Source organism: Hoplias malabaricus, chromosome 2 (assembly GCF_029633855.1).
Source record: "Hoplias malabaricus isolate fHopMal1 chromosome 2, fHopMal1.hap1, whole genome shotgun sequence".
NCBI lineage: Eukaryota > Metazoa > Chordata > Actinopteri > Characiformes > Erythrinidae > Hoplias > Hoplias malabaricus.
Genome location: NC_089801.1, coordinates 84,118,661 through 84,134,696, shown reverse-complemented (window position 1 = coordinate 84,134,696; position 16,036 = coordinate 84,118,661). Strand labels below are relative to the sequence as shown.

At 38.3% G+C, this 16,036-nt stretch overlaps 1 protein-coding gene across 1 annotated transcript; it reads left to right on the top strand.

Moving 5' to 3' along the window:
* Positions 1–3,858: 3,858 nt before the first annotated feature.
* On the top strand, positions 3,859–10,748 carry LOC136678814 (macrophage mannose receptor 1-like). The gene is made up of 5 exons (XM_066656962.1): positions 3,859–4,071; positions 5,339–5,474; positions 9,436–9,825; positions 9,913–10,167; positions 10,387–10,748. Exons 1-5 carry the CDS (start codon positions 3,859–3,861, stop codon positions 10,746–10,748), a joined length of 1,356 nt encoding a protein of 451 aa, XP_066513059.1.
* Positions 10,749–16,036: the final 5,288 nt, after the last annotated feature.

Sequence of the window (16,036 nt, the reverse complement as noted above, 5' to 3'; positions counted from 1 at the left end):
CTTTAGTTTTTTAGCAGTAATGCAGCCGTCTCCAGAGTTTGGAGACATTTCCACCTTAAATGATATGAAACAGCAAAAGCACAGAGCAGGGATAGATCAATCTTCTTTTTGTGTCAGGCTTTTCAATGTTTGGGGTTCTTTCCGTTGTCTAAAAAACTCTAGATGCCTCTAGCAAAAGCAGAGAGAGAAAGCATACCGGACAGTTTATATACTCATGTAAAGACACGGCACTTAATAAACAAAAGACCAGTTTCAAGCACACAGACTGGAGAGCTAGCAGATGGTGAGGAAATATATTTTCAATTAAATGTTTTTTTTTTTTTTACAATCGTGAATACAGCTTTAAGTGGCTGGTGTTGTGCTTTCAGTAGTTTGAATGTAATTTCATATCTATTCATGATGTTCAGTCTATCATTTAGAGTAGCTAGCTTACTCTGACTTTTTAACACACTGAGTGGCGTTTGAATGCATAATTAATCAAATTAGAGGAAAGTGCACACTGTGAAATCAGAGGCAATGGTCCATCTGTATATGAAAAAAAAAAATTAGCTAACACTAAATATGTTAGCATATGCAATACTCAATATTACTCAATATATCCGACTGCATTTTCTCATAATAGTGTGTAGGAATACATAAAATATTTTCTTTTATTTATATCGCTCTTTGTTTTCATGCTAAGTGTTAAATCCATTTCCCAATATTCTTTTCTCTTTGTGCCATTTGCCCGATGGTCTGCTGTTAAAGTTGACCATTCAGATTACTCTTAAATTTGATTGATGTATTGAAAGCCAATCAGTAAAGAGAATAGGTGGGTTTTAGAAGTTCCTAGATAGAGAGGCATGACAGAGGGGCTCTACAGGGTCGACAGACAATAGAGGTTCAGTAAATGCGAATCTCCTCACACACATTAGTAATTAGTTTTCTCTCCGAAAAGATTAATAGTTGTACATTTTTAATTTAGGTTTAGGTGTGGGAAATCTGCACGGAGCTCAGAGTATTTAGTCACAGTGGCTAAGTGACATGCTATTGCTGCTTCAAAGTTTTATTAACTTTTGTTAAAGAGACCATATTGGTTAAATACATTTAGCGTCCATTATTGGTGTGTGTTTTTATTGCTGCGTTAAACATATTCTTGTTGCAGGGGCATGTTCAATTTTACAGAAATTGATCAGACAGGTATGTATAATTTTATACAAAATATGATGTTTTGATGTCTCATTTGAAATACATGCACGTAAAAAATTTGTAAAGAAATGATGTTCAAAACCTGTAGCTTAAATTTGAATATGAAATGAAAGCAGCAGAATATATTTTTAAAAAATGGTCACGTTTCTCATACACAAGCTTTTCTTGTCTTACAATAATAGACAATAAAGAGAGCATTATTTAATGTCAAATTATATACTCCCTTTTAACATATTGTGTATCCCAATAAATACTAAAAAATGTTTTTTAATATCTTAGGATTTGGCTTATGAGGTGGCAGTGTAACATCTGCAGATCTGTGTCTACTACAATGGGGAATCTACTAAAGCATTACAGAGTACAACATGCAACATTTGGTCATGAACAAACCCAGCCATGTCTATATGATAGTTGTCCTTGCACATTTAAAACTTAGAGTGCCCTTTGCACACATCTGTCCAGATATCACGCAGGAGATAAAAGTCTATGGCCAGGAATCATCACTACTTTCAAGTGTTTAGTTTGCACTGCTTTTTGTCCTACAGAGAAGGACTACATTCTGCATATTGGAAATCATCTGAAAAACCATGAAACGGTGTCTTGTGTATTTGAACGATGTGACTTTTGGAGAAACATAAACAATACATTTCTGAAACACAAAAGCAGAAAACCAAAGTCATATTCATTGAGCCATTTCAAGCAAGGTGTATTTGAGAGTCATCATAATCAAACTATTGATGATTCTTCTGAACCAGAGGCCAGTGTTAGTGAGGGAACAAGTTCAGATAGTGATCCAAAAAGTGCATCATACACAGTTCTTCAAAGTCTTGCCTTTCTTCTGCTGAAACTAGAATGTATGTATAATGCTTCAGTGAAGTGCATTGATGCCTTGGTTGAAGACCTTCAATTCATTTCATCATCTGCATCTCTTGCCATTGTAACAAATAGTTAATTCAACATTGTGACTGTGCACTGTGTTGTGGCTGATAATGTAGGTGCACATTCAATTAGTGGACTAGTTGAGATTTTTACTGGGCTGTATGTTTGTAGATATTGTCTTGGACATTCTTCAGAGTACCAGACACACGAATTACGGACTGGATTGTTTCCACCTCGGACAAAGGAGGACCATATTTTGCATGTGCAAACTGTCAGAGAAAATCCAGATTTAGCACATTATTTTGGAGTAAAGCGATCATATCCCCTGACTGAAAAATTGATTCACTTTCACTTTGTTTCTGGGTACCCACCAGATATACTTCATGACCTTTTTGAAGTCATAGTCCCAAGGGAGCTTGCATTGTGTTTTCAGAGTTTTGCCAAGAAGAAGTACTTTAATTTGATGGTGCTCAATACCTTAATTACACATTTTCCCTACAAAGATTCAGACAAAGTCAACAGCCCTCAAGCAATCCCACAAAACGACACTTGTTGTAAAACAATAGGTGGAAAGGCACATGAAAATTGGGCCATAATATGGCTGTTGCCACTTATTCTTGGTTCACTGGTACCTGAGAATGATTCTGCATGGCAGGTTCTTCTGATTTTAAAAGACATAGTTGAATTGGTGGTAGCCCCTGTTCACACAGCTGAAAGTAATGCACATCTTGACTTTAAAATATCTGAACATCGTGACAGGTTCTTAGAAGATTTTCCTGAACAGACAATTGTTTCCTGCATTGACAGAAAAATATGGCCCTCTGGTTGGTGTATGTACAATCCGCTTTGAAGCCAAACACATGTTTTTAAGCAAGTTGTAAGGCTTAAACACTAAAAACTTCAGAAACGTGTTGTTGGATTCTACAAGATGTCAGATGATGATGGCATACCACATGCATACAGATGAGAGAAAACCAGTCATGTGTGTCACAAAAGTATCTGTAATGCCTTTAGATGTGCTGCATTCAGACATACAGCAAGCTGTAAGGGGTAAGTCACCACTTCTGTTGAGTGTGCAGCTAGCCAAGACTGTCACCTACTATGGAACCAAGTATACCGTTGGGATGATCTTGTCTTATGGCTCTACTGGAGGACTGCCTGACTTTGCTGAGATTATTCAGATAGCCATTTTGAGCAATGGTGTATGTTTCATTGTAAAGTTACTTTCTGCCTGGTATGAAGAGCATCTAAGATCTTTTCAAGTGGAGTACTCAGGCAAATTGATTATCTTGGATCAGCAGAACCTCAGTGATGTGTACCCCTTGGCTGCATACAGTGTGCAAGGGAAACGCTTGGTAACACTGAAATGTCACATTTGTTGTCCTTTTTAGGTAAATTTACATTTACATCTCACTTTTCTATTGCAGCCCACTGCAGTATTAATTTAAAAAGTAAATAAATAATACATTATGTATGGCAAGCATTTCATTGCTTTATCTTACATCATTGATAAAGTTATAAAATAATATAAATAGCTGTCAATTTTTTTTATTATTTTATACATTTCAGCATATGTACATTCTCACACTTTGTTTCCTGCTTGGTCTTAAATTTAATGATATATAAGTATAGGGCAACCTGATTATAGTTGAGCACTAAATTGAAATATTCTGAAAGGATTTTGCAGGCTCTTCATCACATTATTCACTGTCTGTCTGGTCTCATCTATACCCTTCTGCTTGGGATATTTTTTAACTTATGTCTATTTACATTGTTGCCAGGTTGTCAGAGATGGAGGCAAAGCTCAGAGTAATACTTGATGACCGGATTGAAAAGCTGATCCTTCCACTGGGAATCCCACCCACTGTGGAGGAGCTGCAAACAGCTGTAAAGGAGAACTTTGGAACATCTGATGAGTTCAGTCTTCAGTATTTGGGCACAGAAGTTAAAGACTACTTTACTCTTTACAGTGGAGACCAAATTAAACACAAAGACACCATAAAGGTTGTTCAAACTGCCCCCATTACTCTTACCCTGTTTCCAGCTGATGAAAGTTTCAGCAGTACCTCTGGTCAACAGTCAACTGACTGTGCCTCTCAATCATGTGTGTCAACTGCATCAATTTCAGAATTGTCTGCTGAATCGTATTCCAGCCAGGACACCATTATTCTGCCTAGGCGAAGCACAACAGAACGATGTCAACAATGGCCAAAGCAGTTCCCCATTCCACAGTTTTCATATTAAACTGAAATGTGCCTTGAAAGAGCCACTGAGGACTACAAGAAAGATGGAACACTTCTAACCACTTCAAAGGTCAAGACAGACAAACTTCAGAAATTGGCAGAAACTGCATATACAGATACAGCCTATCCATCAAGTGCACAAATAAGTGATGATGCTGAGGCACTTGTAAACAAGTATCCTTGTCTGAAGGAACCCGGCTCCTTCTCAGGCAACTTTGGCTGGCAACAAAGTGTCAAATACAAGATGGCCAACTATCGCACTAAACTCAGAAGATTTGGTGTTCCTGAGGTGATGTGCAATGCAGTGAAAAACAAGAGGCCTGCTGACCAAAAATCTGCGAAGAAAATAAAAAGCCCCGAAAATCAGAGATAAATTATCTGCCCCCTTACCCAGCAAGTGAAAATAAAGAAAGTCAAGAACAAGAGATGATTCAGTTGTTCACTGGATTAAAGAAACAGGACAATGACAAATTGGTAAAAGAAAAAATGGCCAGAACATTTGCACACAGAAGACATGACCTCGTTAATTTTTCACCCAGCATAGAGGACATTAAAGCCAGATGGCCCGCTCTCTTTGAGGCATCTCATGTGAGTTCAAGTGCAAGCTGATAAGATGTATTTCTCGTCCATGTTTAAGGACTGCATTGCTGTTTTTTAATATTTATCTCTTACATTCAGAATATGTCCCATCAACTATTGTAAATCATCTATATTGTCCAAGTTTCTGAATCAGTAATATAATACAGGTTATAATAGGAATTTTTATAACATTCTTTGAAACAGCATGTGAGGAATATTGAAGATTTCAGTATACTAGGCATTACCATGCTGTATAGTCAAATAATTTAAGCCAGACCTTAGACACTAAGCAATCACAGCTCATAAAAACATAGGAATGATAATTGCAATTGGATTTTTTTCTTGGTCTAAAAATGTAATATTTATATTTTATATTCATATGTAAATGCAATATATATGTACTTGTTCTATTTGAGGCTTTAATGCAGTTTTTATTGTTTGTCTTTCAGCTTCAGGATGAGTTTCACAGAATCACAATGGTGCACCTTGAATCAAAGTTCATGTCCAAGCTGGATGAGTACCCTGGCCTTATTCCATTCCAAGGGTGGGACTGTTGGCTTGAGATTGCAGGCCATTCTACTCAAGGTATTCTTCAGTTTCTCTGTTTGCTCATATATTATTACATATATGTATTACTTAAATCTACACTACAAAAATAGTTTAACATTTTAAAGAGCTTCTCTACACTCATTTGGCTGCTGGTAAATGTGGGATTTTTCCTACTGGTCATGGACTCTTAGTTTGACCAACGTGTTTGACAAGTTGATAAATTTCCACTGAACATTCTTTTAAACTTCATACTTTGAAGATGATCATGCTGCATTTATGTAGCTGTTGTGTGCTGGTATCTTTCACATTTACTGTAGAATGCAAAATGCAATAGTGACATGCAATTCAGGAGAACTATGATTATTTTTGTCTTTATTTCAGGCTCCAAACAATCCTAGCCTGAACAATACCAGGGATCTGGTTCTTCGCTGTTTGATAGTGTACCTTGGGGAATCTGTTGATCATTTCTTAAGAGAGTGTGAAATAAGTAGAAGCATATGTTAAAACAGAACATGTTTACAAAAAGTTTACAGTTATAAAATTGGGATTGTCATGCCCACCACTTTTTAGCAATGTAACTGACTCTGCAAAAAAGGAGCAGTCTGAAGCATGTTTTGTGAAAAGTCAATGGTTTTCTTGTATAGTGGGTTGGAAAGAATTGTACACATTTTCAATTTGCACCTTGATCTTGCTGTACAATATACTTGCTTTTTTAGGATACTGTTGAAGATGCTGTGTCGCAGGGTCTTGTTGTACAAACATTGAAAATATACAAAATCATGACAGAACCATCAGATGGCCTTGAAGATATTGGAATCGTGGTAGAGGTTTTGAAGGTTCTCTCTGATTTGAGTAATTTTCCAAGAGCTTGCTCTCTGCTTGCTGGGTTGGCATATGCAGTGGATCTTGCCTATCCCAAGGAGATCCAGTACACATTTAAAGTGTTCCAGAAAGTATTCCTTGAGCTTGTCTGTTCAAGGCTGTCTTCAAAAGTGAACTGCCTCAAGAACAAGCTCCTGACTTAAAAAAAGGACACTTGTATGGTGAATGGATATTGTTGAACTGTTATCTACAAGGCTTTGTTTAATGTGAATGTGTCCAAGTTAGATGAGTTAATCACAATTGTTACTGTTCAACTTCAAATAACAAAATCTCACCGGTTGAAGTAATATAAAGCTTTTATTGTATTCATTTTTATGTGATACAGGCAAAGACTGTTTCTTCTTTATGTTAAAATAAATATTTCTTTAAAAAAAAGTGCAGTCTCAAAGTATTGTTGTAATTTAAATGTTTTGATTTTGCCTCATATCCACCCAAAAATTGTGCCTGTGATCCCTGTTCTGTATTTGTTGCATAAATAAATGTTTACCTGGTATTATGCATATTAATCTATGGACTCAAACATGACACAAAGAACACGTTTGGTAGATTACAAAAGAAAAAAAAAAGTTATGGCTACAAAAGTGACTATTTTTCAGTAGATATGAAGTTCTGTCAGTTTATAAAATTTGAATTTGCACATTTCACTTAGGTACAGACAAATAGGACTTGCAATGTAATTGTGTTGATTTATGCAAGAAAGTGCTTAACTATGAGTTTATATAATATATTTATTTTCTAAGTCCAAAGTATTTTTATGGAGATATTTAGTAAATGTAAGTCATTTTTTTCCAACTATTAAGTAAATTTTAAAAATATTACCACAATATTTAGTAAATATTAATTCATTTTACGCAAACATTTAGTCAATATTAATTAATTTTCTTGTGAAATTAATTGGTAATTACTCAATATCTTTGAGCTATGTTAATTCATAAGTAGGCATGTATTACTGAATCCAACACATTTTAGTTGTACATTTATTAACAAATATTAAGCATATTTTTTGCTTAAATTTAATTCATTTATTCAATAACTGTTAAACTACATTTTGAAAATTAAAATCTACTCATTTATATTATGTGTCACTTTGTTGCCATAATTTGTTGAACTAAATAATGGGTCACATTTACAGTGTGTGTCTGCGCTGGTAAATGAACATATGCAAATGATCTCAGAGCAGAGCAGCTGCTGATGACATCAGGGTCTAATTTTCTTAAACAACTTCCTCTGCTTTCAGAGTCAAGTTAGACTTTATTACAACACAAGCAGCCAATGTTTATTTGAAAAAAACTATTAAAACACTAATCCATTAATGGAAAATAAATAAAGGCTATTTTTTATTTATTGAGCACTAACACTGGAGCTGGAGAGGCATCACAACCTCATGGAAATGCACTGCCTCAGGGCCCTAAGAGGTACATTTCATAAACAGTCGGCTGTTGTAACTGACGTGTGGTGAGTGACGTTTATGTAAAGTGTGTCTAGGTGAAACAGACGATCAATTCAGTCCTATACGTGACGTACAGAGGAGGGGTTAGAGAGTTCAGAGTTAAGAGAGAGAGGATAGAGAGAGATACAGAGTCACAGGGAGAAGAGAAGACGACAGAAGTGGACACCGAGAGGAGAACAGAACCAACACCGAGGTAGGATTCATGTTTCATTAACATTAACTCAGAGCTAAAGAAGCTGCTCCAGTCTTCTGCTGGGGTTAGTTTTCACAGTGGACACTGGATAAAGAGAAAGTTCTACATAGTGACCCAGTTACTGTGAGGTACACACTCCAAAAGAACTGGAGAATCACTCTGAGGAACATCACTGAACTACACTGAGAACCTAAGCAGGTTCTAGATAATACCTAAGTAATTATAATGTATGATCACTAAGGTCCAATGGAGTTGTGTTTGTTATTATAGCAATAGTCTGGTTCAATTATAGAAATTACATTAAATATTCTCCCGTTTAATGGAACAAAATCCACTGAAACATATCTTTGGATTCTGTGGGTTAACGTCCCTCAATTACTCTGAGATGATAAAGACGTTCTAGATATTTTCTGAAGAAGTGTGGAATATAGAAGTTCTACTGAGACCAAGACGAGTCCAGAACCAGAGAAACATGCCTTCAACCTAAAACAGGAAAAATATTTCAACTAACATTACTTTATGTGCATCGTTTATTAACTTTATAACAATCACATTATTTCTCTGTGTGAAATATACATTTACACTTTGATGTTCAGGAAAATGTAAATAAAGACATGTATTTACTTTTAGAAATGGATCTGAAGTGGGTTTACATCATCTTCCAGTTATCAGGTCAGTGTGTGTGTGTGTGTCTGTGTGTGTGTGTCAGGAATCACGGAGCGGACTGACGGAGGCGGACGCATTTGCTAAAACACGGACAGTTTAATATAGCAAAACAAATACAAGATACAAAGGAAACAACAAAACACGAAATGAAATGAAACGAAACTATGACAGAGACAGACTAGACTGGGGAACGAAACGACGACGAGGAAAACTACGGAGACAGACAGATAACATGACCGACATGACAAAGGAGGAATGTGAATGTGAAATGTACGACAAACAGGACGTGACACAAGAGGGCTTAAATACAGACACAAATGAGAAACACCTGGACAGATAACGAGGACGGGTTAACACATGACACGGACGAGGAGGCGGGACGAGGGCGGAGACAAGGATATAAACAAAACATAGCCATGTGCTAAAAGCACATGGCCGGGGACAACAGACATGACAGGACGAAGGCGTGACAGTGTGTGTGTGTGTGTGTGTGAGTGAGGGAGTGAATGAGTGAGTGAGTGAATGCCTAAGGGTTAGTTGTTGAGACTAAAACTATATGGTACTTTATGCCATTTCTGCTGTATTTGTATCAAATAAAGTATTGATTATTATTTCCACATTAAGAGACGTTTAGGTGTTGGTTAAGTTCGGCTCCTAGAACATGTTGCTGCCTGGGCATCTCCTTGGAGATTAGCCACTAGTTTCTGAACTGATCCAGTGTTAGAACTGGTTCTGAGTTTAACACATCCACCAATAAACATCTGTAAATGTTCTCTACAAATCAGTCCTTCTCGTGTTCTCCACAGCTGTGTGTGGGGTATCTGCATACACTTCGTATCGGTACGTTTTTGTGAATGAGAATAAAACCTGGACTGAAGCTCAGAGCTACTGCAGACAGAACTACACTGATCTGGCCACCGTCAACAACATGGAGGAGATGAAGAACCTGAACACGACTCTCAAAGATAAAAATACCAGCTCAGTGTGGATCGGACTAAAGAGAGGGAACACTGGGAGATGGCACTGGTCTCTGGCTGATGAAGGTCTCTACAGTGAGGGAGAGGAGTACAGGAACTGGGACGAGAGACAACCAGACAACCAAGGAGGGAAAGAGTTCTGCGTCACAATGTGGAAAAATCTTGGAAAATGGAATGATGAACAATGTAATACACTACACCATTTTGTGTGTTATGATGGTAAGAACTCCCAGATTCAGATTCATGTAAAGCACTATCACTTCATTATCTGAAAAATTGTAAATTCTGACTGAATTAATGTTTCAGAAAAAAACAGAACTGAGAGATACATATATATAAATGACAAAAAGACCTGGCCTGATGCTCAGAGCTACTGCAGAGAACACTACACAGATCTGGTCAATGTGAGCAACCAGATGATGAACGATGAGATCTGGGGTTTATCAAAGTCATCTCAAAACAACGATAATTTCTGGATCGGTCTGTTCTACGACTCCTGGCAGTGGTCAGATCAGAGTAACTCCTCATTCAGATACTGGAGGTCTGGACCAGATTATTATGGTACAAATGGGCAGCAGCAGTGTGCCGTAGTGACCAAGGGCGGTCAGTGGACTAATCTGATCTGTGACAACAAGCTCCCCTTCGTCTGTCTAGAGAGTGAGTCATGATTCACTGATTCAACAATGAGCTGATTAATTATGATATACGCTTAATTAACAATTTTAAACCCATTAATTGCTGTTTGTTGTTTCTCACTGACCTCTGTCCTGTTGTCTCCAGATAAACTGGTGTTGGTGAATCAGACTCTGAGCTGGAAAGACGCTCTGAGATACTGCAGGGAGCACCATGTGGATCTGGTCTCAGTTCACTCTGAGGAGGTCCAGTCCTGGGTGATGAAGGTGGCTCAGAAAGCCTCCACTGATCACGTTTGGCTGGGGCTACGTCACACCTGCACCCTCAGCTTCTGGTTTTGGGTCAGTGGAGAGTCCATCTGCTACCAGAACTGGGCTCCGGGGAACGGGACTGGGACAGACAACTGTGGTTCTGGAGAAAGATCTGGAGTGGTGGAATCGAGTGGAGGACAGCAGTGGGTCAGTCTGCCTGAGACCCAGCAGCTCAACTTCATCTGCACCAACTACTGAGGTCAGTCAGTCTTTGGTTGGTTGGTTTTTATTGGAAAACTGCAGCACCATTGCTGACCCTCATTGTTCTCTTTCCTCATTTCAGAAATGAGGACTGAAGCCAGGTTGTGTTCCCTGTTCAGGAGCCAGAGTCAGAAGATCCTCAGATTCACTGGTTTAGTTTGCTCTCCTGTTTAATTCATGGGTTTAATGGGTGGTGAAGTATATTTATATTTCCATTAAAATCTCAGACTCAGTCGCTGTGTCAGCTTTTCTTCTTCCTGAACTTTATGTGGACATCAGTCATGAAACAAGCCGAATGAGTTTGTTGAATGGACACAGATTGATTTTAAAATAAGTTCCAATATTTTGTGATCTCAAAACTTTCATGAAGAATAACAGAGTGTACTCCTGCTCTAGACCCAGGGGTTTCTACATTTTAAACATGCACCATGTTCCCTCAGTGTGTCTACTTTAATCCTGCACCTCCTCATGCAGTGACCCACTGTCACTGCTGCGATGCATTCTTCAGCACGAACCATGACGGCGTCTGTGGGTGAGTCGAGATAAAGAACATCCAGAAAGAGCTCCGAGCTTGAAATCAAGTGTTATCACATAATGGAGCGTGACGCGGTCATTTACAGTGTGTTACATTTTCCTCAATTGTTTTTATAATAAAATGTGTTCAGTGCAACACGAGGAGCATTAGCTACAGTTAAATAAAGGGGAAACCTTTTAAAACATTATTGAACATAAAAAAAAAAAAAAAACATTTACCCTTGTTTATGTTGAACTTGAGCAAAATGGATTTTCCTGAGTAATATCTAATGGATCTAAATGAAAATGAAACAGTTAGTGTGTGAACACTCTTTAAAATATCTGTGATTGTGATCAAACTAAAGTTATGAAGCTGGAAGTAAGAGTCTTTCATTATTAACAGTTGTTTGTTTTTTATATCTATTTGTATGGTGTTTTGGAAACCTGTATCCTATTTTTTGCAGCTTTTTCTTCATTAAATAACATATACTATGCAATTGAATAGTGTTTTGATTGTAATTTTTTTCTTTAACTTGTCTTAATTAAAATAAATAATTCACCTCCATATAGAACAACTGAGCTACGCTATGTACAACTGACATAGAAAGGAAAAATGGCACTTGTAAATTCTGCATTTCAATGTGCCTTCTACTTGTCTTTGTTATAGGTGTCATATGTGAGACATTCTGGTAAAATCAAAAGAAGTAGAATTACTGAACACTTGAACAAGTGGTCTACACTCGTGTTGTCTACAGAAGGGTCTGAGAGACTCGAACACAAGGGCAATATTATAGTAACGAGAGTTTCAGCCAATGGTAGATTGTTAGGATCCAGTCTCTGAAGTCACATCCTACACCTGTTAATTACAGAGGAATCTTAGGAAACTTTGGCACTGAGCGTGAAATCAACAGATTTACCCACATTCATTTTCATTCATCCATTCACCCATCTACAGACAGAGTTGGCTTTGACCTGATGGTCTCAGCCTCATGTGCAGCTGCTCCAGAGACTCCCATTCTACCAGTCACTACTTTGTTATATAAAAAAAAAAACAATGGGAGGACCTTAAAGAAGCAGAGCTCACTAACTATAAAAGCTTACCTTTGGACATTGTGGACATTTAGATATTTATTTAGTTCTGCTGGACATAACCAGGTGGTCACTACTGTGTCTGTGCTGGTAAATGAACATATGCAAATTATCTCAGAGCAGAGCAGCTGCTGATAACATCAGGGTCTAATTTTCATAAACTACTTCCTCTGTTTTCACAGAGTCACGTTAGATTTTATTACAACACAAGCATCCGATGTTTATCTCAAAAAAGTATTAAAACACTAAGCCATTAATGGAAAATAAATAAAGGCTATATTTTATTTATTGAGCACTAACACTGGTGCTGGAGAGGCATCACCACCTCATAGAAATGCACTGTCTCAGTGCCCTAAGAGGTACATTTCATAAACAGTCGGCTGTTGTGACTGACGTGTGGTGAGTAACGTTTATGTAAAGTGTGTCTAGGTGAAACAGATGATCAATTCAGTCCTATACGTGACATACAGAGGAGGGGTTAGAGAGATCAGAGATAGAGAGAGAGGATAGAGAGAGAGACACAGAGTCACAGGGAGAAGAGAAGACAACAAAAGTGGACGCAGAGAGGAGAACAGAGCCAACACGAGGTAGGATTCATGTTTCATTAACATTAACTCAGAGCTAAAGAAGCTGCTCCAGTCTTCTGCTGGGGTTAGTTTTCATAGTGGACACTGGATAAAGAGAAAGTTCTACATAGTGACCCAGTTACTGTGAGGTACACACTCCAAAAGAACTGGAGAATTACTATCTGGAACATCACTGAACTACACTGAGAACCTAAACAGGTTCTAGATAATATCTGAGTAATTATAAAATATGATCACTAAGGTCCAATAAGGGCATAAGTTTGCCAGCAGGGAGGGTTCTAGGAATTTTACACTGAGAGCAAGTAGAGCAAGAAGAAACGAAGCGATGCACATCAGAAAACATGTTCTCCCACCAATATCTACCCTTGATTAATTGCATGTTGTGTGTCTCCTCTGGATGGCCTGAAGTAAGGGCTGAATAGGCCCAAGTGTTGAGTTTGTCTCTATACTGTTTAGGTACAAATTTTCTCCCCCTAGGACATTGAGTAGGAATACGACTATGGGAAAGTTCCTGATCTTAAAAGGGTTCAGCATACCTTGGCCTTCCTCCACTTCACTGTTTTGTATATAATCAATCATTTTGATCAATATAAAACCTGTTCTTTCTTAATTAGTTCTATAATAAATCAGTTGAGACAATTAAAATGTGTATTTATATTTTTTATTAAGCTGTAATACTGGTCAAACTTTTCTGAGCTAAGATAACAGTTTCTTACTTAATATTTATTTATTTAATTCATGATTAAATGCATCAATAACTGAGAAAGCAAGGAAACATTGATTGGACTTTGAAGTACAAGGGGCTACTGGAGTCCTAACAGCACCCCCTTATGGTGACTCTACATCCTGCTAAACACGAGTGAGTGAGTGAGTGAGTGAGTGAATGAGATTCAGTGGGTGTATGAAAATGTTTGAGTGACAGCTGAAAATCATTTTTATAGAGCAAAACAAACTGCTGGATTTCTTACAGCACCCCCCTATGGATGATCTTCAGCCTGCTAAACACGAGTGTGTGAGTGAAGGAGTGAGTTTTTCAGACTGATATCAAACCAGCAACTTAACTATTGAGTTAGGCATGTTTATTAAACACAGATTTGGACTGAAGAAAAGATCCCCTTGCTCTAAAGTAACTTGGTAATTCTGCCTCATCTTCTTTCTGTTCAGGCTGAACTCAGGAGCGGTGGATCTTCAGTGCTCAGCATCAGCAGATCTACCCTTTTCTTGGGTTTGCTTTGCTTTATGGTGGAATGGTGTATATTTTAATCTCATTTTAACCCTTTCTTCAGTTTCTTTAATAAGAGCTCTTGGTTTTGTTTTGTCTTGTTTTCATGGAATACCACATCTACATTTGTATTCTTAAAAGTGATGTGCTTGTGGATGTGGGTCGTACAGTTCAGTGTATGACCCACATCCTGTTACTCTTCCGATTCCTCTGACGACACCGGACGTGGAGACTCACACAGACCATGGGAACCATGCTCCACCTGGAGACAGCAGGTAGAAACCAAAGAGCAGCCAACTGTGAGCATGTTAAACTTCGACTTCTACTTACTGGCTGCAGCCGGAGCTGGGGTCCCGTGGTCCACATTCCAGATCGAATTTTCAGAGTGTCTCCTCTGGTCTAGGCGCAACGTGATTGGCGGCAGATGTCCTTCTTTACTTCTGTTTAATAATATATTTCTAACATTTGTATGGAATTTTTCTTTGTGTTTCCCTGTGGTTTTGTATATAATCAATCATTTTAATCAACATAAAACCTGTTGTTTCTTAATTAGTTCTTTAATAAATCAGTTGAGACCATTAAAATGTGTATTTATATTTTTTTATTTAGCTGTGGTCAAACTTTTTTTTTTTTTTTACTGCAGACAGAAATACACTGATCTGGCCACAGTCAACAACATGGAGGAGATGAAGAACCTGAACACGACTCGCAAAGATAAAACTAACAGCTCAGTGTGGATCGGTCTAAACAGAGGGAACACTGGGAGATGGCTGTGGTCTCTGGCTGATGGAGGTCTCTACAGTGAAGGAGAAGAGTACAGGAACTGGGACAGTGGACAACCAAAGAACCATAGAGGGATGGAGTACTGTGTCACAATTTGGAAAAATCCTGGAAAATGGAATGATGACAGATGTGATAAACTACACCCTTTTGTGTGTTATGACTGCAAGAACTCCCAGATTCAGATTCATGTAAAGAATAATCTCTTCATGAAATGGATCTGGAAAATCATAAATTCTGACTGAATTAATGTTTCAGAAAAGAACAGCACTGAGAGATATATATTTATGAATGAGCCAAAGAACTGGCCTAATGCTTGGAGCTACTACAGAAAACACTACACAGATCTGGTCACTGTGAGGAACCAGACAAAGAACCAGGAGATCTTGGGTTTATCACAGTCATCTCATGATAATGATGGTGCCTGGATCGGTCTGTTCAAAGACTCCTGGCAGTGGTCAGATCAGAGTAACTCCTCATTCCGATACTGGAGGTCTGGACCAGATAAATATGGTAAAAATGGACAGCAGCAGTGTGCCGTAGTGACTGAGGACGGTCAGTGGACTAATCTGACCTGTGACAACAAGCTCTCCTTCGTCTGCTGAGAGAGTGAGTCATGATTCACTGATTCAACAATGAGATGATTAATTATAAATTACACTTAATTAACAATTTTAAACTCATTAAAAGCTGTCTGTTTTGACCTCTGTCCTGTTGTCTCCAGATAAACTGGTGTTGGTGAATCTGACTCTGACCTGGACAGATGCTCTGAGATACTGCAAGGAGAACCATACCGACTTAGTGTCAGTTCACTCTAAGGAGGTCCAGTCCTGGGTGATGGAGGTGGCTCAGAAAGCCTCCACTGATCACTTTGGCTGGGGCTACGTCACTCCTCCACCTTCAAAATCTGGTTCTGGATTAATGGAGAGTCCATCTGCTACCAGAACTGGGCTCAGGGAACGGGACCGGGGGAGAAGACTGTGATTCTGTAGAGAGATGTGGAGCGGTGGAATCACGTGGAGGACAGCAGTGGGTCAGTCTGCCTGAGACCCAGAAACTCATCTGCATCAACTACTGAGGTCAGTCAGTCTTTG

Bases quoted from the DNA above. Each gene is read 5' to 3' on its own strand.
- LOC136678814 (XM_066656962.1), top strand. From the start codon at position 3,859: ATGGAGGCAAAGCTCAGAGTAATACTTGATGACCGGATTGAAAAGCTG. The intron at 9,826-9,912 runs GTAAGAACTCCC...TTAATGTTTCAG, and splicing joins CCATTTTGTGTGTTATGATG to AAAAAAACAGAACTGAGAGA. The intron at 10,168-10,386 runs GTACAAATGGGC...TGTTGTCTCCAG, and splicing joins GTCTGGACCAGATTATTATG to ATAAACTGGTGTTGGTGAAT.